This window comes from Pogona vitticeps, chromosome 7 (assembly GCF_051106095.1).
Source record: "Pogona vitticeps strain Pit_001003342236 chromosome 7, PviZW2.1, whole genome shotgun sequence".
Lineage (NCBI taxonomy): Eukaryota > Metazoa > Chordata > Lepidosauria > Squamata > Agamidae > Pogona > Pogona vitticeps.
Window position 1 is genome coordinate 6,187,578 of NC_135789.1, and position 27,537 is coordinate 6,215,114.

Here is a 27,537-nt window from a genome sequence, read left to right on the forward strand (position 1 = left end):
TAGATCAAGAATAGCTTCTTCTCTTCCTTCTCTTGCTGTACTGGAAACTTTCTTCCTCGCAAGATGCTGATTAAGCACTTCTAGAGATCCTGAGACTTGAGCAAGAAGAAGGAGCCTAAAAGATGCCTTTCTGATCCAGTGGCTTGGACTTCTTCTTCTTCTTCTTCTTCTTCTTCTTCTTCTTCTTCTCTCTCTCTCTCTCTCTCTGCCTTTTTAAAAACAACAACATAAAGATCTAGTTGAGGGTTGACTTTAAGCTGCCGAGATGGATTTGAAGTGGCATTTGAAGCTCTCTGTTTCTGCGGCATGGAGAAGCAACCCCTTTTGCGCCTTGTCCAAAGTTTGGGGGCAGGCATAGAATGTTCAACAGCATTTCAGCCCCGTTCCCAGTCCAATGTGCACGAAGGAATGAACTCTCAGCTGTCCGAGGGAGAAGCGGCGTGGAGAGGAGACAGCTGTGGCTTGGAGTAACAGCACCCAGAGAGCTCTCTAGCATCGATGACAAGGGACAGAAATCTGCATGAATCAGAGGCCTTTCTTTCCATCCTTCCGTTTGCCACTTTGCCTGGATGGGGACTAACAATGTCCCATGTTTTTTTTACCCCCTTTTGACTATATCTTACACGAGGATTTAATTTTTTTTTAAAAAAAAACTTTTTGATCTAAGTCCTAATGATTTGGATTAGAAATAAAACAATCTCAGGGTTTGTTTTCCAGACGCTTGGAAGGACAGAGGGAGCCAGGAGAGAGAAATTGGTGGTGAATCAAAGCAGTCTGGATCAATGTTTTAAGTTACGGCGGAGTTTTGGGGTTTTTTTCTGGGGGGGTTTCTCTTCTTTGGGTTTTTTACGCTTTCCTTTTGATATGTGCCCTTCCGCTGGACCCTTGTAGCTGCTTGACCTCTCGAAAGTGAGGCGAAGTTTTTGCACCCAGTACTGTTAACGGCCTGGGTGTCCAACATGGATCTCTCTCGGTCTCCTTTGCTCCAAAATAAATTCTCGGTGGCCCGCCTGGCAGAAGAATTTTTCTGGATCGGCGGAAGCATTGTGGCCACACCCAAATGGAAAATGGGCCAGATAGGTAAGGTGGCAAAGGTGGCTTAGGTCCCTCAGCCATGCAAGACAACCATGTCTTAAAGGCTTTGGGGTTTAAGTGGTATTTAATGACAGCTTTGTCCATTTGTCATCTGGGGGGTGGGTAGGTGGGTTTACAATTCTGTATAATCTTCGGAGTATAGTTTTTCTGCTCTTCAAGTTATTGGAAAAGATTGTTTCTTATATATTAGAGTTTATCCACTAAGTGAGATACAATGAGGTTGGAGTTAGCTGTGCATTCATTCTTTGGCACAAATGTTGTAATATGTGTGGTTTGTTTGATAAAATGTCAGAGATGTGTTGGTAAGATTTTTATTTTTTTCCAAATCTTTGTTAGCAGAATGCTAAGAGCATCTAAATTTGTAATAAAAACTGCGTTTCTCAATATACTTCCTTCCAAAACACACTTTTCTAAATGAATGTTCATTCTGATTTTTTGCTGAGAAATGTGTCTGAGATTCAGCAGATAACTAACGTCGAAATTGTATATGGCCTTTGGAGCTGCAGATCAATCTGCTTTGTGTTTGCATTTATCAAAACTGAATTCCTCAAGCTTCTAGTAGATCTGTACTCATTACTCATTGGCCATATTGTCTGGGGATTATTTGCATATATACATAAGCCAGCACAGATCAAATGACCACCTGGTAATTACCCAAATCCATTTTAAAAGCAATGCTTTTCAATAAAGCCATTCAGTCAGTACTGAGACATTAAGCATAAAATGAGCAATGAATGATGAAACTGGGTTCTTGCTTTGTCTGTAAACAGCTCAGAGTTGTCGTGGCCCTAAGACTCGTTAAAAAAAAACACTTTGCTTTTAGTTAAGATGGTAAAATAATGGTTTTGTGATTGTAGTTTTCAGAGACTCTGATTTAGAATCTTAAATATTACAATAGTAGGCTGGCCTTACCATTAGGCATCTGAGGCAGCATGTTTCAGATGTCATAAGAGGGCAGTATATTATGAGTTGTTTACCTTGTCGTTACAGTTTTGCTCTAAGCGGTGGGTGAAATGCTGGTGGGACTTTTTGCCCCACGTGCTGAAATACCTTGATTGGCCTTGAGAGGTGAGCAGGGAGTACCATTGGCTGCTTTGCCTCAGGCAGCTAAATATCTTTGGCTAAATGTTTTTTTGGGAATTTTGTTTATTGTTTTAAAGCTTTTTTATATATATGTAGTTTTGCTGATGAGGGAGGATAGTTCTGTTTTGAGAGGTAGCCCAGAAGCCTCATAAATAAGCAGCATCAATAGAGAAGGCTGGACCAGCAAACAGAATGTAGGGTCTAACCTACCAGTGGATCAATAAATGGAAACCTTTGGCTGGTAAGCAACCTATAGGGCGACTAAATTGGGCCCTTGAGGGTTTTTCTATCTGCTTTGCAAGTGTCTTCTTCCAACAGAGGTAAAAAGTTATTAAGTACCTGAGCAGAACTGAGCGATGCTTTGTAAGCAGGAAAGCTGTTGTGCTGAGTTATACTCCTCAAACACACACAGAATTGAGCCACTCTTTGCATTCTTGGTAGGAGAAGGTTCAAATGGGTAAGAATTGTGTTGGATCTCACCCACTCCCCTGCTTTGCTTTGGCCCTCATCTATGGTACCAATTCACTTTTGCCATTCATATCCTGAGAACCTTCCCATGATAGAGTTCTACTCCTGGGCTAACGAAGGTATTTCGGCCCCGTAGTTTGTCTTTAAAGTGGTTCTCCTTCATTTCTGATAGATATTTAGCAGTATTTAGCAGACTGATAGCCATAAGCATGGCTGGGCTTTCAAGAAAAACCTGAAAATGTGGATAGAGCAAGGTTACTCATGGTGGTTATAGTGCAGCTCAAGAATCATCAACACCATGGCCATACATGAGGAACCTTATTTTCTTTATCCCTAACGGGCAACATTTCCCATCTTGAGGATGGCACTGACTACCTTGAGAGCAACAGCAGTGGAAGGGAGTTCTTGCCACCGATTCCAGCTTGCGAGCTTCCTGGTGCTAACTGGTTGGCTATGGTGGGAAGCGGGGCAGAGCATCCAATGGGTGTTTGGTCTCACTAATTCTTCTTTGTGGCATTACAGGAATTGTGTGACTGAGGTGGAAACCAACTCCACTGTAACACACAATGTCGCAGCCATTCCTGAGAAAGGCTGCTTTGCAAGCTGGCTCACAAAAGCAAAGCTAGATGCCACCTTGCACGTTCATGACTTACTCAAGATTGTTAGAATATGATTTCAGTGTAGAGTAAATGTTCACTTCTTATTATTTCTTGATTCACAGGTCCTTTTGGTTAAGACAGAGCACTGAAGGAACATGGATTACCATAAAGTGGTACTTTGTGCTCTGTTGGTGCTCCATCTTAACCCCAGCTTTCTAAAGCTATTCTCTGGAGTACCAGTCCTGGCATTCCACCGGCAGCAGTACTGTGAGCCCCTGCTGTCTGTGGCATTCTGGGACCTGTAGTGTTTTCTAAAGGAATCTTTTCCTTCCCTGATCTTAGCAAGAAGACATTCTACAGGGCCCTTTTGTCCTTTGGATGCCTGCACCATTCGAAGGCAGACATGGCCGCATTTTATTTTTAAAGGAACACCTCTTTGCTGTTGTTGCAATGAAAAGCGAGTGGTAGTTTTGTAAGTTATTTCTCCCACAAAGGGAATGTTGCTCCTGGTGTCGCACAGACGATGTCTCTTGATCTGCCTTTGGAAAGCAGTATTGGTAAAAGCAGCTGAAAATCGATATTGTATGAGCAACTCTTGTTTGGAGAGTAATAAAAAGCAAGGGTCTGGGGACCTCTGTATCCTCGTGCCAAGATTCCTCAAGTGAAGTATTCTGTTTGTATAAAGAAAAGTCTAGAGCAGCCCTGACGTCATGACTCCACACCCCTTCTTGCCAAAGGGGAGGGTGTTCTGTGAACAGTACCAGGCGCCGACAGTCATTCCCATCTGCAATGCTTCCATTCTTTTTTTTTCCCCAGTAGGAGGGAATCAGCTGTTCAGTGTTGATGCTGTGCAGCCTAGGAAGTGAAGCTGATGTTGCCAGGCTCTCTAGCTATTGCCTGGCGAAGCGCGGAATTGAGTTCACAAAGAGGAGCATCTTGGTATCTCAGAACAATGTTTCTTTGTGAACATTAATGACTCCACAGCTTTTACGAGAGAAGTAAAAACAATGCAGCACGTTCGCACACATGCTGGTCTGTGTGTGCCTTTTTTGGAAGTAAGTCAACGCCAAGTCTGTTAGGACTGTGCAGGGTTTGGTAGCCTTGAATGTTTCATAGAGTTGCTCAGCTGCAGAGCTGGAGATCTGCAGTGAAAGAGAGCCCTTCACCCTCTGAGTTGTTCCATTCCGTTGTTGAACAGGTCTTACTGTCAAGAACCTCTTCCCAACGTCGAGTCAAAAATCTCCTTTCTCGGGATTTGAATCCATTACTTCATCTCCAGCCCTCTGGAGCTACAGAAAGCAAGCTTGCTCCATCTTCCATGCAACCACTCTTTTGTTATCCAAAGGTTTCCATGAAGGCCAAACACTCTTTCTGTGTATCAGTTTTTGTCAGAAACATCTGCAGAACCTGAACCACAGATGACAATTATTAAGAACTTCACCAAACTACAGATCCCAGAATTCTGTAGGTCACACTGGTGGCACTTGAAGTGTTATCAGTGATGTAACGATGCAGTGCAGATACACCTACAGTTTTCTTAATTTTGTGTCATGACACAAGAAGAGTAATCCTAGTGAATGACTGAGATTTAAATATTAAAAAAAATCATGTTCATTGTTTTCTAAGATTCTTGTACAGGGTCAAAAAGAAGGGGTCCTTTTAAAAAATAAATAGCGTGGCTTGTTTGCTGAGAACTATCAAGAATATATTGGCAGTTTCTGATAAGAACTTCCCAACAGCTAGAAACAAAAATAAAAGTAGCCACAACCTGCAGATTATAAGACTGGAGCATGGTTGTTCATTATAGGACTTTTAGGAGGTCATTAATTCACAGGTTCGGTCTAAGCTGGAAATGACTGGACAGAACAACTTGCAATTCGTTGTGTGATGGGCCTTCCTAACTTCAATATTTTCATTGCATTTTGATATTGTATTCCAGATATTGTAAAAATGCCTTTTACAATATCTAGAATAGGAAAACTAGTTGTTACTTATTTCAGCATAATATATATATTTTTTCTTTCCCTCATAGTGGAAAAATGTATGAGCTCCATGCAAGCTGGTACCCAGATGATCAAACTCCGGGGCAGCTCCAAAGGTCTGGTTCGTTTCTATTACCTGGACGAACACAAATCGTGCATTCGGTGGAGACCCTCTCGAAAAAACGAAAAGGCCAAAAGTAAGTTCCGTGGAATAGATGCCCGTCTCTGTAAATCTGTATGATCTCTAAAATGCTGTTATCTACAGATTTTTTTTTTCATGTACAGGAGCAAACTGAGATCTATCCTTGGGGATTGGCTGAGGAATTCAGAACCAGTCCTTTGTATTCTCAGATGCACCCAGAAGCTCAGGGTAGCCCTTTAACATGTAATGTAAGCAAGGACGCCAGTGACACTGTCTTATGAATCCCATATCAGAGTCATACGGTTAATGGTAAGGCTTAAGACACAAAGTCTTAAGGTCCCATTTTAAAAATATACAATGTAGTGGATCTGATAAGCAATAGGGTAATTACTGTTTTGGGTCACAATTCCCAGAGTCCTCTCCCATATATACCGGCCCATAGTGCCTAAAGCACTCTCGGGGGTGTGCGTTACAAGTTAATTATCCAAGTTACACATTATATTCCCCACCCCAGCAAGCTGGATACTCATTTTACCAACTTTGGAAAGATGGAAGGCTGGGTGAACCTCTGGGATTGAACTCTGGGTCGTGAGCACAATTTTGGCTGCAGTACAGCAGTTTAACCACTGCACCACGAGGCTCAGTAGGACCGTAGTGGTACGTGGGGTCCCTTTTCTCATAGAATACTTCTTCACTGACTGTTAGTTAGTGGAAGGGGCCTTCCTTTGTTAATGGAATAGGAGTGCAGAAGATAACACTTTGGGCATCTTGGACAAATACACATGATGTATGCTGAGGAAGCAACTGTGACCTAGAAGCACCTCCAGCCACATAAAGTGGCTCAATACCATTTGTGTCCCATCAAGCCCAACAGAAACCAGTCATCACAAATAGTGGCCTGTCAAAGCATTCCTTATGACTGACTCCAAATCTGGGGTGAGGAGCAAAGGAGAGAACTATCAACTTCATGCCAGGTGCCAAATATAGATGTCAACCATGTTTCTTCTTCCATGTTAACCCTGTATTACTCCTACAACAAGGTGGCAGCCAAGTACTATCTCTTAACAGGTTCTCTTGTTTCTCCTTTCCCTGAATATTTCAGTCTCCATAGATTCCATCCAGGAGGTGTGCGAGGGAAAACAGTCAGAAATCTTCCAGCGCTATGCAGACGGCAGCTTCGACCCCAACTGTTGCTTCAGCATCTACTACGGCGATCACATGGAGTCTCTGGACCTGGTGTCATCCAGTGGAGAAGAAGCTCGGACCTGGATCACAGGACTTAAGTACTTGATGGCCGGGATTAGCGATGAAGACAGCCTGTCGAAGCGGCAAAGAACCAGAGACCAGTATCCTGCCGGAGGGAGAGGGGAAAAGGGGCAAGACGCAGTAGGGGTGGACTTTGGGGCAACCTTGGAAAAGTTTGTTTTGGGTTTCTACCAGAAATTCCCCAGCCATCTTGGTCACTGGGAGACATCTGGAAGTTATAATTAAAAACCCCTTAATACTAATCTATTAGGGATCGGGTTGGGCATATTTCACTCGTCAATTTCACTTTTACCCACATTTGCTCCCAGTGACTGGATGATGCCATCTTGCGGCATGAAAGCACGGCTATAAGGCTCATTCTTATTCTATTTCCTGGTTAGTCTTTCTCAGGTTTTTTTCAGTTCCTGGTGAAACAGCGCTAGGGAAAAATGTCCTGATACAGATTCATATTCATTCTCCATTCCTTGCTCTCTTGGACTTTTTCCTTTTTTTCCTTGACTCCTGCTAAATGTGGTTGAAACAAACCTTTGACGAAGCGGATAAGAATGGCGACGGCAGCCTGAGCATTAACGAAGTGCTCCAGCTGATGCACAAACTCAACGTCAACCTACCGCGGCAGAAAGTCAAGCAGATGTTCAAGGTAAGTCCCTTCGACAGCTGCTGCATCTTGACAGGGTGCGTCCCAGTGTTCAGGAGTGTTTGACTGAAATATAAAATACTTCCCTGGCTGCCGTCCTTTCATTTCCCCACTCTACTATTACCATCAAAGGTCATATGTTCCATGTTTTGTGACTACTGCCACTTCCCATCACTGCCACATGACTCCGGAATCAATATCCCTTCTGAAACCTTTACAGCACACTTGAAGGTTATTGATTTCCAGAATAAGCCCCCATTAAAAAAAGAGAGAGACCCAACACAAAATGTCACAACAAGATTTGTTGGTTCTTTCGCAATCAGATGTTCAAGCAATTCTGAGGGATAGCATTTTACCATTTTTTGCCCTGTTGTCCCTTATTTTTGGTTTGATCTGCCTTTCTGTAATTTATGCAACTGAGGATTTGCTTGGTTTGGGCTTGTCTGTAATTTGTTTCTAAAGAGAGACAAGGTACACTTAAAAAAAGAGAAAAGAACCCGGACAATAAAAATTTGCAGAGGAGGCAACTGACAGCCCCAAGGCTGCATGTGGCCTGCGGTCTAATTTCATGTAATCGTTATCCTTATTTCCCTAAGAGTAGACTTTGGTCTAGATGGGTGGGGTATAAATTGAATGAATGAATGAATGAATGAATGAATGAATGAATGAATGCATGAATGAATAAGGCCACCTGTTCAAATCTTCTGGCAGAAGCAAGGAAAGAAGAGAAAGAGGGAGGGTGAAGGAGAAGGACTGGCCAAAAGAAAAGAAAGAAGGTGGGCCCCGACGAACTTCAGCCCTGGCTCCACCCGAATGTGCTTCCAGAGCTGCCTTAAGGCTGGTGGAGTGCAAGGGTCTCCTTTCACCAGGGCTTGGATGGGCAAAGGGTTGAATCGAAATTTCCAGCATTTCTCATCACTTCTGGTGAGAGTTGCAAACCAAGAACATCTGGAAGTCTGCCCTTCCCTTTAGAGCAGGCATTTAGAACACCTGTTCTAAACCCATTGGACAAGTCCCAGGACCGTTGGAAGCGCTCCCTGCTTGGGAGAGAAAATGTGGCCATCATTCATCCCTTCCTGAGAGGCTGACGTGCCCAGGAACGCCTGTCGAGTTCCGTCTTGACACTTTGTCCATGCAAACCCTTCCATTCCTTTTGGTTTGGATTTTGCTGAGTCTGGTGGAGACAGGACTCAGCTTCCAGGTATGTTCAACCAGACAGGCCCTTTTGCCTCTGGAGAGATTTCTGCCAAGCTTGGTTTTGAGAGGGGGCGGGGCTCCTGGTCGCACATTTCGGCAGTCTTGTCCCTTGAGTCTATATAAACCATCATCTGAGCCGTTGTGCATTTTCTTTACATTACGGGAGGATTCAGAATGCAGGAACCATCTGTTCATCTGGAGCGCCGTCACTGTTCTTATCTTGTACAAATTGCTAAATTACTCCTGTCAGGGTGACAGGCTCGGCTTTTTGGCAGGGGGCGCCGGGGGGGGGGCGGGGAGGGAAGGAAATCTGTCATTAGGCATACAGGGGCTATTTCTGATGCTTTCTTCTGTGTTTTGGCCCTGACCTATTTTGTAATTGAAGGCGGGGTGGGGTGGGGAGATTAAAGGAACATCGGCAAAGTGCGGTACAACGCAAAACCTCTTGTTGTGTAATTTGCGGCGCTGCCGGGAATTGAGTCAGAGCTGCTTTGCGTGTGTGGTGTGGTTTTTGTAGCATGCCGCTCGCCTCAAAAATGATTCCACGGCATCAGCAGAATCTAAAAGTGTTTCTGAAATTGACAGATATGCTGAGGAAAGAAAGAATTCTTCCCTGTCTGCACAGACACACACACAGACACACACACACGCATGCATGCATGCACATGCACGCACGCATACATTTTCCTACAAAACCTCATTCTGCCATCCTTTGCCTAAGACATAGCAAGAGATGCTGTACGGTCGGTAGTGACACATTTGTAAGTGTCAGGTGCTCATCTTGACAATACCGAGGGCTAATGTCGTTCCCCCCAAAAGACAGTCCAGCGTGCAGGCCATCAGACCGGTCCATAGATATAAAACAAGGAGCAGATCTTTTGTGATGTTACCGGTTCCTGATTGCTCACTCATGACCAAGTCAGTCTCTAAGACTTTGCAATAGAACAAGGGTTGCTTGAAACAATACACCGGTGGTTCCCAACTTTGGGTAACCTGTGTGTTCTTGGACTGAAACTCCCAGTAATCCTGGCCAGCACAGCTCGTGGGTGAAGGCTGCTGGGAGTTGCAGTCCCAAGAACAGCTGGGGAAGTCAAGGTTGGGAAGCACTGCAATTGGCTGCTTCTAAGAAAACCTGTTACTGTGGGGATTATAACAAAGCTCAGAGCGAACAGGGAAGGTGCGGAATGGTGGGTAAGGTAAAGACCCTGCTAATCAGAAACCTCCAGGGCTTCAACGCTGCAAGTCTTGACTCCACTACACCACTGCGTATGCACTGGAAGCAATATGTGTTTGTGAGTGTCTACTGAGGCTTAAGGGAGAAGGATTTCTTTTAAATGGCATTTTCCTTTCCTAAAGCTGGTTGAGCCTGCCTTGCTGATCCTCCACAATTGTTTTCTTAGATACGAAACAGAGCTTCACTTTTGCTTCTGTTTCTCTTCACTTCTGTTTCTCCTCACTTTTAGATTTAGACTTTTTTGGGAGCCAGAGGCCTTTTTTAAAAAACCCATCTCACAGGATATGTTGCTCTGGCTCAAGCTTGTTTTTTTCCCCCAGACAGCAGCTAAACTGTTACTTCCAAGAAGATGCTCAAGTAGGGTGCGAATAACCAACATGACATTGTCCCTGTTATTTGGAGGTCTTCTGCTTTTGACTGCAAGGGCTGCACTGGATGACCTGATCCTCTTTGTTTGATCAGACCAAAAGTTATGCCAAAGATGGGAAAAGTTTCTGAGAAAAGTTACTTTAACCTAGAGCACCTTTTCCTGCCCCGAGCTAGCAGCCTCCCCTTTCCCTGGCAAGGCTGACTTCTCAGCCTCTTGTGCAGTGATGAGAAAATAGTTCAGCTTCACGTTATGTTGCTTTCCTTCAAATCCTAACAGATTCCCCCCCCCTTGCCCTTCTTATTGCAGACTTCATGTGTGTGTGTGTTAGGCACACAAAATCTGTGCACACATTGTATGCATTTTTCCTAACGTTCAACTGTATTTTATATACTTGACCTAACTGATGCATGCGCTCTAGCCACTCACACTTTTAATCTACACATTGCTTTGAGCACATTTGATTTCTCCCAGTAACGCCTCCCAATCCTTGCAAATGTGTATATTTTAGAGAGGAGACATGACTCTTCCATCAACAAGCCTTGTGAGCTGCAAACATGCTGCTTTCATTCAGATCAGCAACCTTTCTTTTCTAGCCCAGGTTCTTTTCTGTACCTGGAGCATCTTGTCCAAGAGATTGCAAGTGATCTGAGTGGCGGCCAAGGCCACCGGCCCCAGTGCCCATTCTGGCTGTATGAAGCTTTCCCCTTGTGAGAGGGAAGCGGAAGTCAGATCCAGTGCATGATCTGGATCTCTGCTTTGCTTGGCACTTCAGCAAGAATGGGCCACTAGGCCTATCCATACAAATTCTTCATTTGATATGTAGCTGTGGCTCATGTCATATTTTCTGACTCAGTAGGGTAAGCTTAGACACCAAGGGTTATGATCAACTGTATTTCCCTTGCACAATGATATTTCCATAGGGATGCGGGTCTCAGCAGTTGAGGCCTGCGGATCAACCATTTATTGTCCAACAACCAATCACAAAACAAAGCACGCTAAACGCAAGAACATAAGGTGAGGAAAATCTATTGTGGCAAAGCAATTCCTTTCACTCCATGGACAAAAGCATGTGAAATGTGAAGCTGGATGGCTGCCTGCCTTGCTCCTTGAAACTTTTGGTGAGATGCAAGCCAAGATCATACCGAACTGGTCAGAGGAAGAGGATTTTCCTAAAGGCCAGGATGTGCCTGCTGCAGCTTTTCTCTTTTCCAGGTGGCTCCTTTGATGCCACTGGCTTTTCTAAAACATCTCAGAATTTAAAAAAAAAAAAAAAAAAAAAAAGGAGGATACAGCTCAAGATGCCTGTTGTTCTTTGAACAGTCCCTACCTCTGGTCGATCTTATTCACCATTCCCCTCTACAAGGAAAACCCTCTGGAGATTACTAAACTGAAAGAGGGAGAAAGAAGCAAAGTTTGCACCAACTGAATATCCTTATTCTGCAGGCTCATCCAGTAGTGGGCCTCCAACCCTTCACCTATCTCCCATTCTGCCTTGAGTTCTGAAGTTCATGGCTAACATTTCTGCCTGTCAAAAATGTTATATATATATAAATTCTTTATTTCAAATATTGTTATCCCACCTTTCTCCTTAAAAAGAACCCAAGGTGGCCGACTTGGACTTTATGCCAAAGCTGGTGCCACTGTGGACAGTTTCTCCTCCCATCCTCTGTCTCTACCCACTTTCCCAGAGGTTGCGCCTCACACAACCACAATGTATTCACATGCTCTAGTTTTGTGCATGTTGCAAGTGTAGATCCACAGAGAATATCTGCAACACAAGATTCCAGAGACATTCTAGCGAAGGAGGCTTCTGTAGGTTGTTTTGTTTGTTTGTTTTTAAGTCTCAGCTGTCAGTGCTGTGCAGGATCAGCAGATGCATGCTGCTGGGCAGGACTTAACATCCTGTAAGCTCCAGGATCATACATGATTAAACTCGCCTACAAATGTACTCTAGGGATGTGAAACCCTTTCCTCTGGCTCTCAGAAAGAAATGGGGGGGGATCCCTTTCATCTCCTGGCAGGAAGATTTCTTGGGGTAAGATTTCTTGCCCTCAAGAAATTCCAGAATTCCTCAGAAGGTTTGTGGTCATTTTTTTCCCCAGAAGGAAGACCAAGCTGTGCAGAATGAGTACAACTCCTGTGTAAAACTGTGCCCTTCGTGCACAGGATACACATCATGCGGCATCAGATTGCACAGGGTGGCCTGTTTCCTGTGCAGAACAGGGGAGAGACAAAAAGGTGTGATCTGGATCCCCACATCCTGAGGGTAGACGTGGGCATGATTCCGATGGAGACTCTCTAGAGCTGCTGCTGCTCAGGTGTAGACAGTATTAAACCTGAGGGAACAATGATCTGACCCCAAGATAAGGTAGATTCCTATTGGAGGGTTCATAGCTCATTACACCATGAGATGAATTGATTGCAGATTGGTTCAGTGCTGATTTAAACCAATTAAGCTAGTTTAATCCCTCCCATCTTTAGGTAAAGCTAGGAAAGTTACGTTCTAATACCCTGGGCACCAGCTGCCAGTAACGGGAGATGGATCAAGGATCTGCCTCAGGAATAAAGCATTTCTGATGTTTCGCATAACCAGATAGAATACAATGGGGGAAACTTGTATCTCTGTTGCAGAGCGATCCTCTTTAATAAGCTTGCTCCTTCTTTTTCTCTTTCATTTTCTCTCCCCCCCCTTTTTTTTTTTTTGCTGGTTTAGCAGTTACTAACCTTACTAGCGTAGCACCTTTAAAAACTCAATAAAAAAACTCATTAGAAGCTGAGGATTAAGAAAGGAAAGGCTGTCATTTTGGAGTTCAGAGTCGCCATCACAAGATTTAAACTGGAGAAACCAGCAGAACGAATATATGGATTATCACTAAATGTGTCTTAGAGCATTTCAGATTTACACCATTCATTTTTCAAAAAGTGGCCCCTTAGATGCCTGGAAAGAGGGAAATGTATGTTTTCCCTATAAAAATGCATTTGCAAATCCATGGCAATCCATCTTTGAGCTGAACATACAAAAGGGGTTTTGGCCACAGAAAATGTTTGATTTTGCCAAGGCAGTCCACATAGTTCTTTATCAAGGCAGAGCTAGATTTTAAAAGGAAAATAACAGCTTTATCAGTTTATGCAAATCTGAGGTGAACGGCAGACCACTGTTTTTGAACTCTGCATAGCGTTTGATTTTTAATAGCTGTGGCTTCCAGCTGCCGCTTTGCAACCTTCCTACTGCTGATTGGGAAAGTTTGCTGGAGAGAGGATTGTGGGAATAGTAACGTTCCTACGCTCTGGTCAGGATGTCTAGAGAAATCAAGATGGCCAAGGAGGTAGGACTGATTACTAATCAAAGATATTGAGCACAGCAAAATCCAGGAAACCTATAAGAAGACATCCTTTTATACCTGTTCATGCACAGTGATCAGACTGCTGAGGGGAGTTACTCTCCTAGCTTTCATTGAGAAGTTGCCCTTTGCAGTTGAATGGCTCACCAGAAAGAGCAGTGGGAATTCCTAATAGGGAAATACCTCCACTTTATATAAGGGAAAGCTACTGGCCGTCAGAGTAGACAGTCCTGACTTTGATGAGCAACCTTGCACCTCATCAGGTTTTATGTTCTTCGGGGGTGGTCCTTTCCCCCCCTAATCCTACTGCCATCAGAGGCAGGTTCACTTAGGATCTGAGAGAGGGCCTGTTCAGGGGCAGCTCCCAGGCTGTGGAACTCCCTTTGAGGGGAGGCCAGCCCCGCTTCCTTCATGTCCCTCCACCAACAGGCAGACATTTCTGTTCAGACAAGCTTTTGACAAGCTGAAGAGGATGCCAAGAAAGGTGTTTCTAGCAGAGGATTCAACTTTTCTGTTCCAGTAGATTCTTCTAATGTCTCTGTGTTTGTGATTTGAATGGCCGAGTGTTGGTGAATGAACAAAAGGAACTCCAGCAAGCTCCTCTTTGGGCAGTCGGTCATGTTGTTGGTTGGGCACCTGATTTTGCAACCAGAGCACAACCAGCTGTGTGAAGGAGGAGGCAAATGCTTCCACCACTGTGTAAGCAAAATGGGTCCTATTTTTATTTAATGTTTTAATATGTATGTATGTTTTGCAGGTTTCCTTGAGAGAAAGGCAGAGTATAAACAGAATGAAACAAAACAATAGATGGATCAATGTGGTACATAGAAGTACTATGTATAAGGCAGCATTGTATGCTATTCCCCTAAGATCCATCTGTCTGAACTGGCCAGTCCAGAGTTAAAATAGGAGTGGATTTTAGACTGTGGTTCCCTTCAGCGTACTGCTGCTGTCCATGGTGCTGTTTCATTGTCTTCAGTGAATTTCTTTCCCGCTCCAGGGAAATCAGACAATGTCTAATAAAAAGGATAGCGTACAGGACAGAAAGCTATAAAATCATAACAGAATTGATGGTATCATTTAGCAGCTAAATGCCCCAACTGCATGCATCCAATCTAGGATGGCATGATTAATCTTGTCTGTCACAAAGCTATAAGAGATGTCAACTGGCCTGGTCTTTTTGACCATATGTCTTTCTGCAAAATAACTGGGGCATATGGAGAGCAGCCAATAGAGAAGATTTTCAAACTCCCAGTACTTTTTGTGGAGCGTGTTGTTAACTTGTGGAATTCACTGCTGCAAGATATGATGAAGGCTGGGATTTTAGACAGCTTAAAAAAATTGATATGTTGAGCATAGCTCTGTTTATCCAGAGATATTTCTCATAATATTTAAGAGGAACACCCATGTTTATATTATGTGTAATCCTGAGTGTGGGCCATCACTCAAGGCGCATGCTTTTTATAGAGACCAGATCCAACTCCAACCATCCACCTTTATATTTATAATTCCCAACTTTTCCAGTTGAAATAGGTTTACATAGTTGGTCCAGAGCTTTAAAAAAGTCATTTCAGAATGATAATCAGCTGCCCACCACTTCTTTGCATCAAGATAGTCTCCCCCTAATTCTAAAAACAATGTCTAAAAAATGGCCCTCAGTGAAGAATGGAGATAAATCTTCATGCTTTGCAGTTTGGATTTTCTGATCCATTTTTACTCTTGTTCTTTTAATTGCTGTTTGATTTTAAGTGAAACTTCAGTAAGGCAAGACCAGTACACTTTAGCTGTGTTTGGAATGTGCTCTGTGTCTTGGAGGCAATTATGTATTTAATTTGTTTGTTTGTTTGAGTGATTGATTGATTATAGCCGTAGGCTATAATCCACTCTTTTTGGCTGGTTTTGGTCTTCTCTAGTGGAACAGACTTCACACTGGCTTTTCGACTGAGGGAATTCTGTGTATTTTCTAAAATTCCATTTGATCTATTCTGGCGGAATATACACCAGTATTGTTTCTCCTTTTAGATTTCTTGGCCATGTATGGAAGACCTGTTCAAATTGTTTTCAATGTTTTTAGAAGCTGGCCTCATTTTATGATGGATATTGTTTGGTCCTCGTTCCAAATCCCCAACCAGCTTCTTGGTAACTGGCTTTGTACACACAAGGTTGAAATACATTCTACTGAGCCTTTCTAAAAAGCCCTTCTTTATAAGCTAATGGAAGATTTTGTGGTGAATAGCTAAAGCATGTGTTGTATAAATTACCTTTCGTATTCCAACATTTATTTAACTGTTGAATTTGCATGTATGGTTGCCAGGATAGAACCTGATAGATTCTGGTTGGACCCAATGCCTTCCTGTGAGTCCGCTAGTCCATTGGAAGGGCCACTTTATTTGGCTAGAACAGCCGCTTCAGTGAGGAGGTAAAGAACTCCAAGGGTAGTACAGAGCCACACATTCATTTCTCTTAATGGTCTGTAGTGTCAGATATGGAGCTGCCAATTTGTAGACCCAGTAGGCTGAGATTAGTGGGAGGATTTCATGAAAGGGAGACTGGTGCTCCAGTCCTACCTGGATGCTAGACTACAGCAGGTTACCTAAGATATCAGGTGGTGACACAAGATCTGCTGGGTGCAGTGGTGCCTCTGTTTCCTCTTTCTGCTGCCAACCGAGCATTTCCCCATCCCTTGCCAGTGGGTAAAATCCCAGATTTATTTTAAGGAGAGATTCAGCCATCAGCTTCCTAGTTTCTATAGCCAGTTTAGCACACCAGGTAGTCAATATTTTTTGTAGTGTAGCTTTCTCTACTCTGCTAGGCCAGTTCTTAGATGGTACTCTTGCATTGTGGCCATAGCTAAAGCTTTACCAGCTTTTTACCACAATTTGTATGGAAATGGGATGGTTAAACTGAAAAAAAAAAAGCATCCTCAAGCCCTGTTGTGGGGATGGGAAGCCCCTTAAAACATGGCCAAATTGTCCTCTACATGCCCTAGAGGTCATAAAATGACCTTTTGTGTCAATTTCTTCCTGAATTAGAGGGGGAAAGTAAGAGGGCTCTGCTTGGCCTAGGGTTGCTGTGGACTGTGTATGGGCCCCTAAGGTTGCCTGCACCCACATATTACAAGTTGTCCACCTCTGCACTTCACACACCTCCAAGCTACAATGAGGTAGCAGAACAGGGCAAGATGGAGGGAAGAGAAGGCATACCTATGGGATTGGAATCAGTTGTGTAGATGGGCTCCGCTTTGCCAGCTGCTCTCTGGCTTACTAGCATTTTATTACCAAAACCTCAACTTGGTTTGAATTTGTAAACAAACAACTGTTGTTCTTGGAGTGAAGGGCCAATAGGAACCTTTCATGTTTAATGGCATTTATTGGTTACATAAGTAAGAGACCTCTTGCATATTCTCAGGAACTCGAGAAAGCTGTTGTTGCTTTCTGTTCCATGCTGGCAGATGCTAATGGAGTGTGAAAGCCGGCAAAACTGAAAATAGAATTGAATGTTTCGCAGTCAAAGCCGGTGGATCAATGATCAGTAGGACGATAGAGGTGGGGGTGGAGAGGAAGCTTGGTGGAAGCAGCAAAATGTTATTAAAAGATACAATGTGAAATCATTTAAGCCCATTGATTTGCATTGTTTATTTATCTCGGCAAAGTTGTACTCCGGTCTGTTCTGTTATCGTAATGGAGCTTAATTAGGAAGGAGATCATTGTTGGGAGTCCTCCTGGAAGCAAGCTAGCAATTCACAACTCGTTACAAGAGCATTGGTTCTATAGGAGACGTCAAAGGGGTGATTAGGACTTGCCATAACGGCCAAGAAGTTTCATAATGGGGGAGATGTTCAATGAAAAGGATTGACTTGGAGCCGGGTCTTGCCTTTCCCGGAACAGATAGAAGGCCAAAAGAATCTGCAAGCTTTTAACCATCTCATTTTCAGGCACGGTCTCACATAAGGAAGGAGGGTTGCAAAAGCAGGTGGGTAGGATTGGCCCACCAAACTTTCTGCGTGGTTTCCCACTCTCCTGTTGGAGAAGACAAATCGCCCTACTAGGGGTAACGTAACTGAGGTGTTGCCTTTAGGAGACATTTTCAATCCAGCTCTCTTCTCAACGTCTTGTTTTAGGGGTTTGGCAGGAACGGGGTGGGGATTGTCTCAGGGAACCCTGTGCTTGAGAGGCCCCATGGTTTTCGTTGGGTGCTTGAGGGGCTCCCAACTTTGGGAGGCCCATGTTTTAGTCTCTAATGGGTGATGGAACTCCCTGGGTGACCTTTGCCTTTTGAAATCACTGGAGAACAGATGAGATATAAATGTATCTAATAAATAAGAGTCAGTATGGGGTAGTGGAGAGAGTGTCGAACTAGAGATTGTGAGACCCGGGTTTGTATCCTGGCGGTGCCTGTGGAAACTCACAGTGAGTGGTAGTGGCAAGCCATTCCTTAAGGATTCCATATATTCAAAAACCCTACGAGGGTAAACATAAGGAGGAGTTTGACAGCATATACCAACAAGCGTAAACAGAAACAAAACTCTTTGCAAGAGTGGGTTGGCATCCTAAACTCAGCCCAGCGCCGAAGTTCACAGACTGTGATGTTTCTTAAGAGGAGAAGAATGGAGGTTAATTACTATTCTCAACCCCCCCCCCCAATATATCAGGAGGCAGACACGGATGATAACCAAGGGACCCTGGACTTTGAGGAGTTCTGCGCCTTCTACAAGATGATGTCAACGAGGCGTGACTTGTATCTGCTCATGCTGTCCTACAGCAACCACAAGGACTACTTGGATGTCGATGACTTGCGACGCTTCCTGGACACGGAACAAAAGGTAGGCATTGAGGATTTCAAGTTCTGCTGTCCTGTGAGCTTGTTGGAGGTCACCTGATCTTCCCCCTTCTGAGAAAGAAGTCAAAAAAAGGCTGCTAATAGGTGGGTCCCCCGCTTGGGCTTAGAATTCCTTTGGTTTCTGACCTTTGTACTAATCCCAAAATCATAAAATCACACCACTGCAAGAGATCTTATAGGTCTTCTGGTTCATCTCATTCTGATGTAGGAAATCAGCTGATACAGCTTCCCCTGAGAGGTGGCCATCAAGCTTCTGCTTAAAACCTGCTAATAGACTGTCCGCCATCATCTAAGGGAGTTTGGTTTGACTGCTGAATGGCTCATTAGCACAAATGAGTTCTCTCAAAGTTCAATCAAAACCCCCTTTCCTGTGATTTCCCATTGTTTGTTCAGGGCACAAACTGGCCTTTCCTTCTTTTGAGTCTTCATTTCTCTCTTGTTGTTGCTTAGTCCCTTCCATTTGTGTGTTTCCCATTTGTTCTTTGCAGGGTCGGACAGACATGTGACCCTCAAATTGACTTCCCCTCTCCTTTTGTGGGCCATGAATTTGGGGAGGCATTCAAGTAATGTTGCGCAATGTAGGTTGTCAATGGTCAGTCAGAAGGCTTTGCTGGAAGCAAGCCATCCTCAGGTTTTTAACCATCAAATTGCTCTCACTGGCAGAAGGAAAATTTAGTTTCCAATTTCAACTGGGGCACAGGGTCCTTTGCATCGCCTGTAACATGTCTTGAGTCTTCAAGATGCTGCAAGATTCTTCCTTCGTTTTGCTGCAGCTTTGAAACAATGACAGAACTGCCAGCCTAATGTTTCTCTAATCATTTCTCTTCATTCAAAGAAACCTGTGGAACTTTTTTTGCATCCTCCCTCTTTCAAGCATTTCCCCCGCAATATGAGCATTTTTGTATGTATTTTCTCCACTGACTAACACATAGTTCTGCACATAATTGAAAATGTGCACTTATGTTTTGCACATTTTCCAAAGCTTATACAGAGTTTAACAGCCCTAATAAGTACAAATTTCATAAGCAAGATCTAGTTTGTCCCTTTGACCATCCTGTGTGTGTGTGTTCCTTCTAAAAGGTCTAATAGCAGACAAAAATGTCTGCTGTCAAAAACAGGGCCATTTTTTAATTCTGATGTCACATCCTTGCTGATGTTCTCCTGTAAGGAACAGACTATCTAGTCCAAACGCTTATGTCTTCATCAAGCGCCGTGACATTATTGTTCACTATCAAAACTAAGAAGGATTTCTTAAGAGAAAGAAAGGGAGGGGGAAGGAAAAAAAAAACCCACTTCTTGGACAGGTTCCCAGGTAATCAAAAATGACCTTCTTTTTACAGGACATATTTCTGTTTTATATGCACGTTAGTGAAGGCAAAAAAAAATGACAAACATGGAAAATGACTTTGAAGAGAGAACAAACATTATAAAGGTTCTTTTCAAGTGCAAAGTGTGGAGCCACTGTTCTAGAAGGGAGATAGTATTAATTAAATTCGGTAAAGAAGAGCATGAAATTGCTGGCTTGTGCTGGCCAAACCTTCCCTTGCTTTCTCACCAGCTGGCAAATCTGGAGATGATGGTGGCAAAGGAGAAATGCTTTGCACAAAACTCCTATCACGGCAAAGATACAAAAAAAAAACAAATGCACCTTTCCCCTCCCCGCTGCCCATGTTTTAAAATAGTTGTTGTGAGCAGTTTTATTTATTTATTTATTTATTTATTTATTTATTTATTTATTTATTTATTTATTTATTTATTTATTTATTTATTTATTTATTTATTTATTTATTTATTTATTTATTTATCTATTTATCTATTTATCTATTTATCTATTTATCTATTTATCTATTTATCTATTTATTACTTTGATTTCTCTACCACCCCATTAGTGCCAAAGCACTATTCTGGGCAGTTTACAGACGGTTAAAGCAAACTACGCAGAAGTAAATATAAATAACAAAAACATAGCCTTTCCTCTGGATGTACTGGAGAAGCACAGAAATATGGGGAATTTTTCAAGGTGAGGGCATTTCTTATAACAGCAAGTCTTGAGAGATGCAAACCCCCCCCCCCCCAAACACACACTACATTAGGGAAACAACTGAATCTAAAGAAGACTAGCTCCTTTTTTTTCCCCTGGCAAAATGTTGTGCCTGCTTTGGAGCACTTTATGCGCTGTCAATTAAATGGCAGTAAACTAATCTCACAACTCTCCATTGCGCGACGCGTGCTCCGTCTCTCTGAATTAATGTTTTTGTTCTTTGCATTTAAATGAGGGCAACGGCAACTTTCTTGTCGCTTACGTAGGGGTCGCCATTTGTATCGAGACAACCTCCGCTGCAGGATGAAAGAGGGCAGCTCTTGTACCCTGACGATCTGTTCAAAGCTTTCATGAAAAAAAGAACAAACCCGCTGCTGTTCAGCCTCTGGCAGTGCCGGAGTGGCATCATCCACGCAGCAAACCTCCTGTGGCTTTTCACGTCCTGTGTGTGCATCATCCAGCCTTCATTGGAAAGAATGCCAATGATCTTGCTGCTCGTCTCTCTCTCTCTCCCTGAGACAGTGGGCTGAACATTCATGAATATTGCTTGTACCTAAATCTATCTATAAGTCATTCATTCTCTCTCCCCCTTGCGTGGAACAGTTTTGTCAAATCATCTGTATAAATTCAAAAAGCAATACGGGGGGGGGGATATTGTTCACAGACCCCTGCACTTGTTTTATGCACTCAAAACAAGCCTGGAGCATGTGAAGCAGTAACTGTGGTGGTGCCTCTGAACATGTGCAGAGAGTCTTTCCTGACCCCTGAATATGCAGAGCCAATCCTGATTTTTTTTTTTTAAACGGGGAGAACTTTTTGCTCTTTTGTGGCACATCAGCCAGGTTTTCTGTATTCTTGCCTGCCTCTTAGCGATCCGCTTTGAGAAGTCTCTAATATATACATTTCCATAGCTCGCCTTTTCCTAAGTAACTCTCCGCCTGCCTTTTCATGGTCTGCTGGAGATTTCAAATCTGTCCTTTGCACGGATGATAATCTTATCTGCGCCTGCTGCTCCTCTAAGCAAGTTAGCATCGGTTTCCGTGTCAGCGGCTTATTGATCTGCCTGATGTAGAGAGGGGGGCAAAATAAATAAACTGTTGCCACGTGAGTCAGTCTATGAACATTATCAGGAAGACAAAGGCTATCTGAGCTTCCTTCTAGCAAACCATCTTTCTGGAGAGGAGATTGTGCCCTCTGAAGTGTTGTAGCTCAGGACAGGGGAGGATTTTATTCGGTCTGCCTCTTGGTGTGAACCAACCCAATCCACCTTGCCTGGACTAGTGTGTGATCCAGAACACAGTTCCCTTTTCCATTGCACTGTCCTCCAAATTTTCCAGGGCTGTTCTAGTACAAAAGCTGTATACAAAAGCATGTGTTTTGTTCCCTGCCCTTGCGACCTTGCCCACGTCTGGTTGGAACCACCCGCTGCTTCTCCCCAAGGCAAGGTCTCAGACCCAAATAGGAAGGGCATAAATCAAGGCCCTAATTTGTCCTCATCTGCTAAATGATGGAGCATAGTCAGTTTTCTCCTTGCAATGAAAGGGAGTCTTCTGTTGATCTTCGGGACTATGTATACATCCCAGAATTATTGGGCCGTGGAGTGAAACAGATTAGATCAATAATCCTCCTGATCGGATGCCGCATGGCCAAGATGTGAGTTCAAATGATGTCCCAAGGTGGAAACTGCAAGCTTGTTGCTTCAGCTTGAGGTATTAAAGTTTCACCCCAGACAGTGTTGGATAAATCGTCTTGCCTCATCTCTGGGGACAAGGTGTTGTCACCTGCCAGTTGACTGGTACCTTTGCCACTGCCTTATTTTCAAGCACGTGGCTCCCGTCTGATACCTGGTGTGATGTAGTGGATAGAGTAGCAGACCAGGATTCAGGAGACTTGGGCTCAAATCTCCACTTGTCCATGGAAATTCACTGGGAGTGTGTGGAGGTGGCAAAAATCACTCTTTAACTGTCTCACGTACCTCCATAGCCCTGTTAGGGTCCCTAAAAGATCGTTCTGACTTGATGGCATATAACATACAGCAGCTCCTGTTGACTGGAAGCACAGGGGTGAGAAGAGAAACCAGCCTTGCTTATAACAAGTTTGGCATCCCCTTCTTGAGTCCACGAACACAGATCCTGAGACTGCAGCATTTGGTCAGTGTGATTTTTGAACTTCCCTTTCTTCTCCCCTCTTCTCCTCTATCTGCTCAGTACCCACCCTGATGAAGGATCCTCCTGGATTTGAAAGCTCAGTTGCAGACCATGTTTTTCGAATTAGCACTTACCTCGTAACTTTAATGCCTTGCAAGGGAGGTTCATGTTGTTATAACTACGTACTGTCTTCCTTTTGTTTTGCATCCAGATATCTTGTATTTTTTTTGGGGGGGGGGGATATCTAAACCGACTCTTTAATCTTGCCCCAAAGATGTGTTCAGGAGGCTGGGACAATTTGGTGTTGCATTTTCGAAATGCTCCTTTGAGGCCACTTGGGATGAAAGTGACGTGACACATCCAGTCTGGGCTATGCATTTGGTGGAGATGGAGGCTGGTAGTTTTTGATGGGGCCATGCCTTTGACACCATGCAACCCGATCCTTATCAAAGCTGACATTGATTGGCAGGAACGGGAATCTCATTGGACAATTGGAAAGGGATGGAGGGGGGGCGCGATCTCATGCACGACAAGAAAACAGTCCAGTTGGAGAATTCTGTGCATAGAGACAACTGGAGGAAGAAGCACGTTGTTGAATCAGGAGATTTCTTGTTCTGTTGCCTTCTGCCTTTTAAAAAATGAATCTCTTCTATGTTTTCAGATGACTAATGTGACCAAGGATCATTGCTTGGAAATTATCAATCAATTTGAACCATGTCCAGAGAATAAGAAGCAAGGAGCTCTTGGGATTGACGGTAGGTGTCCTGTTGCTTTCACGGGCGGAACAGAGAGTGACAGGACGTGAGATGATTTCATATCGTCTGACGCGATGTAAAGCATAGGCGCTTTTCTCACTGCTCTTTAATTGGTCCTGTCTTCTTCTGTTTTCCAGGGTGATGTTGTTGCTGTCAATTTCTTAACTACATTTGTCTGTCACAGAACCCCCTGATGGGATGTATATCCATTAAACTAAGGGCTAAATTCCATTGTTGGACCCAATTGAAGTAGGGCCACTGAGTCAATAAATTCTAAACCGTGGTTGAATGAAATAATGACTAATATCTTAGAATTTCAGAGCTGGAAGGGACTCTGTGGATCATCTAGTCTAGCCCTTGTCAGGGAGGCCCAGTGGGGGAATTGAACTCCCAAACTCTGGCTCCACAGCCAGAGACCTAAACCACTGAGCTATCCTATCAAGTCCCATTGATTCTATGGGTTGGCTCTAGTTGGGGACCAGTACCTGGATTGAGATCACATGGACCAACAAAAATAAAATATATTACAATAAAATCCCTGTGCATCATCTTGGAGGAAAAAAACACATGCTATTCTAGTCCAATTGCCTTCCAAGAAAAGAATGTGTTCCTTTTCTTTTGAAAAATATACTGTGTGTGTGTGTGTGGGGGGGGGCATAAAATAGCAGAATTGTGTTGCAAATCAATGCATGGGTGGTGCAATCCTCGCATCTCCAAACATAGAAAAAAGGGAGAACAACAATTACTGGTAAATGTGCATCAAATGTGTAATGAAATACTGTAAAACAAAACAACCATGAACTCTTTGGGTGTATACACCATCTTTAATAATAGGGGTGGAGCATGAAGCTCCAGACATATAACGGGGTGGGTCGGTGGGAATAAAATGCTTAATTTGCCTTTAAACTCCATTACTCAGTAGCCAATTTAACTCATTGATATCTGCTTTCAGCTGCTTAATTGGCTTCTCTTCCTTAATCTTCCGTCTAAGAACTGACTCATTTGCCAGTGTTTTACTCCAGCTTTCTTTCAACTTTCTTCTGTCCCATCTGTTATCCCTGTAAATTTCTTCTCAAACTCCCCCTTTTCTCCTGACATCTGTGCTTCAAGTAAGTACATAATGAAGTATTTCGCAAGTTTCTTTTTCCACGCTGGTATTTATCACACAAGGTGACTAAATAACTCTGTGACCTGGGTAACTGGCTCCAGAGCTAGAGGCTGGGAGCTGGGTTCCCCATTGTGCTTCCCAGCCTGTGTGGCCTTGGGCAAGCTGCAAAGTCTGAAGGCACCCCCCAGAAGAATGGAACACCACTTCTAAGCACTTTGTACATTTAAAAAATCTGGAAAAAATTGCCATAAGTCAGAATTAACCCGACGGCACATAATTCAGCCAGATAGGTGGCATAACAATAAAATGGCAGGCAGACAGATAGTTTTAGTTTATTTATCAACCGTGGTTTGTATTATTTTCAGTTATCCTGGAATCTTCTTGAAAAAGGGCCTGCATGGAGTAGACTTGAGATAAATACACCCCACTCATGTTTTATTCCCATATTTGTTTCATATGTAAGATTGTGAGACTTTTCTTTTGCAGCACCGAACTTCACAGACAACTTCATTCCCCCCTAATTTATTCATGGATTTTACATATTGTAGCCATTTACTAATGGATTTTACCTAATTTATGCACTTCTCCCCTGTGACTAAAGTGTGTGTGTGTGTGTGTGTGTGTGTGTGTGTGTGTGTGTGTGTGTATGTTTCAAATTATGTGCATTATGGTATTTGCATTTCAAAATATGTCCTCTGTTTTAAGCACAAGTCTACTTCTCCGACTTACCTTATAAGCTTCATAAATGTGCAAATTCCTGAGTCAGGAATGTATATTGAGTCTCTAGAGATGCAAAGGAGAAAAAAAAAGATTTTTCATCAAGACTGTTGAATCCAACAAAATTTCCTTCCTTTCCTAGAAAAGAGCACAGCTGTCAGGGAGAAGAGTGAAACCACAGGAAATTAGAGCTGCGAATGACCCAGGCTTGAAGGTGTGTTTTGAGTGTTCAAACTCAGATGCACTGAAAAAGCCCGGTTAATTTTCAGGCAACGGGACTCCTACTCCTAGTGATGACAAAGTGCTCTGTTGTTCGGAGAGGGGTAGAGGCTCACAAACCGTGTGGTGAAGCCCAATCTCAGCTACTAAATAATCTCCATATGCTGATATCCAAGAGGTCAACCTCTTGGAAAAGGTGACTTGAATGTGGCTGCAGACAGGAAGGAGATATATATAAGTAACACTATGCATTCACCTTGGGTTTCTCATATATATATACACCATGAGAAACCCAAGGTGAATGCATAGTGCTACTTTGCAGGTCCAGTTGCTAGGGAGTCCATAGCAACAAAAATTGACAAAGCTGTCACAGACCAAGAGCAGACACAAAGTCAAACCACCCCAAAAAAAGGAGGGGGAAAAAAAGAGCGAAAAAGCCTGTTGGGGAAGATTAGGAAATATCTGGACCAGAGCCGTCGAGAGAGTCCAACGATGCGGTTCATCCCACTGGAAAAAAGGGGGAAAGCCAATAACAAATCGTTAGGAAGGCTTGATGGAAGGTTTTGCAAATTTCAGCCTTGCTTTCCAGCAGCCCTGAGAAATCGTATAAAGGGGTATTATTGTGGGCTCCTGTGCCAACTTTGGAAAGTTTTTACCTGATTGAAATCCACTCCTCTGTCACTCCAAGTGGGGCCACTTGAACCGTGATTTAGTTAAGCCCAGGGAAAGTTTTGATCACATTTTTAAAAAAAGACTAAAGGATATTTATTCCCTCTCATAAGTGGTTTTTCAGATTTCAGTTCAGTCTTCACAGAAGGCTTCATGGCTTAATTAATTCTCCATGGACCAGACTCATTGAAAGATCGTGTAAAAGAATGCACTTTTCAGCGTGTATTTGCTGGAGATACTTGTTTCTAAACAGAATGCTTGAACTTCTATCCTTTGAGAATAATTGGAATCATGGCATGGCAAAATTCATTAGCCTTTGGCAGTTATGAATCTAGCAGACCCACCTCTGTGGCCAGTCCCTATATTGGTTTTACTTATCTATAATTCTTCAGTGAATAGAAATACATCAGTGAATTCCCTATATTTCACCTCTAAGCCTTCCATTTTCCCACTCTTTGGTAGGACTGGGAAACAACTGTTGTTGAAATTTCATCCAAATTGCTCACATTGTGCGCATCCTGACACTTGTTGAAAGACAAACGTATCAGAGCTCAGAAATCTGCACATGTGTGATGCCAACAGCACATTGCCTACAAATAAAATCATTCCTGCATTTTAAGAACTGCTGAATAATAGGACAGGGACTTCTTCTCTGTTGTCTGAAGAGTCTCACGAAGATATAAGCCGAAGGCAAATGATACAGCCCCCTTGATCGACCTCCAAAAACCTGTGACTGCTCCAGACCTGGTGGAATGTGGTCTCTAAAGGAGCCACTTGTTTGTTTAGGACATTTTGAGATGTCATTTGGAGGCTCTGTTCTCTGAATTTCGCCATACAGTTTGAGGATTGTGAGACCTTTGGGAGAAGAAAGAAGATGTGTAGGAAAAAATGAGACGGAAGTTTGGAAAGAGGGGGTTATAACTGCCTTTTTCCCATTCCAGAATCATCATACCTGTCAAGGGTGAGATGCAAGACCATGAGACCAAAGGAATATCAATAATTTAAACTTGGCCATGCTTTGGACTACAAATCCAAAAAAATTCCTAGGTCTTTGCCTTCTAAGGGAATTCTGACAGTCATGATCCAAAAATAAACTTTTTCCCAAGCTCTAGATGAGCCAAAATGGGTATTTCAATTGTGGCTCTTCTGAAAATTGAATTCATGTGCAGAAAGTAGTTGATTACTTCAGTTTTCAACCAATTGAGAAGGCTTCCTTGATTATTTAAGGTGATGTGGTTTTTTTTAGGATAAAAAAAGAAATGCTTACAAAAACTGTAGATAGGCCATCTCAGAAAAGGTGTTTCGTTGTCTTTTTAGAAGACAGCTTCCATCCCACTTTCTCATCTAGGGTAAGAAATTTCTCAAAGCCTCCTGCAATGCCTTATGGCCTTATCTAGCAATAAATAATGAATAAGTAACTCTGAATGGAATAATAGTTAACCCTCAGCATCTTCCATAAATACAGCTGTTCCAAGGCATTTAGGGCAGCAAGCCTGATTGTTCTCTCCCTCATCTTTTTCTCATTACAATAACCCTGAAAGTTAAGTTAGGTGGAGAAATATTGACTAGCCCATGCTCAACCAGTCAGCTTAAGTAGCTCAGTGGTTGAGGTCTCTGGCTACAGAGCC

General features: G+C 43.1%; 1 protein-coding gene across 2 annotated transcripts in view; it reads left to right on the plus strand.

The window, feature by feature from the left end:
* Positions 1–445: 445 nt before the first annotated feature.
* The window catches only part of PLCH2 (phospholipase C eta 2), a 111,490-nt gene continuing 84,398 nt past the window's right edge, over positions 446–27,537 (plus strand). Inside the window, exons 1-6 of one of the 2 annotated variants that reach the window (XM_072977661.2) lie at positions 446–1,080; positions 5,278–5,424; positions 6,472–6,715; positions 7,146–7,275; positions 18,066–18,236; positions 23,103–23,196. In XM_072977661.2, coding sequence (XP_072833762.2) covers positions 960–1,080; positions 5,278–5,424; positions 6,472–6,715; positions 7,146–7,275; positions 18,066–18,236; positions 23,103–23,196 — 907 coding nt within the window. In that variant the 5' untranslated portion in view covers positions 446–959. Of the gene's footprint in view, positions 1,081–5,277; positions 5,425–6,471; positions 6,716–7,061; positions 7,276–18,065; positions 18,237–23,102; positions 23,197–27,537 lie in introns of those variants that run through there. The other variant, XM_078379106.1, reaches the window with a different exon arrangement.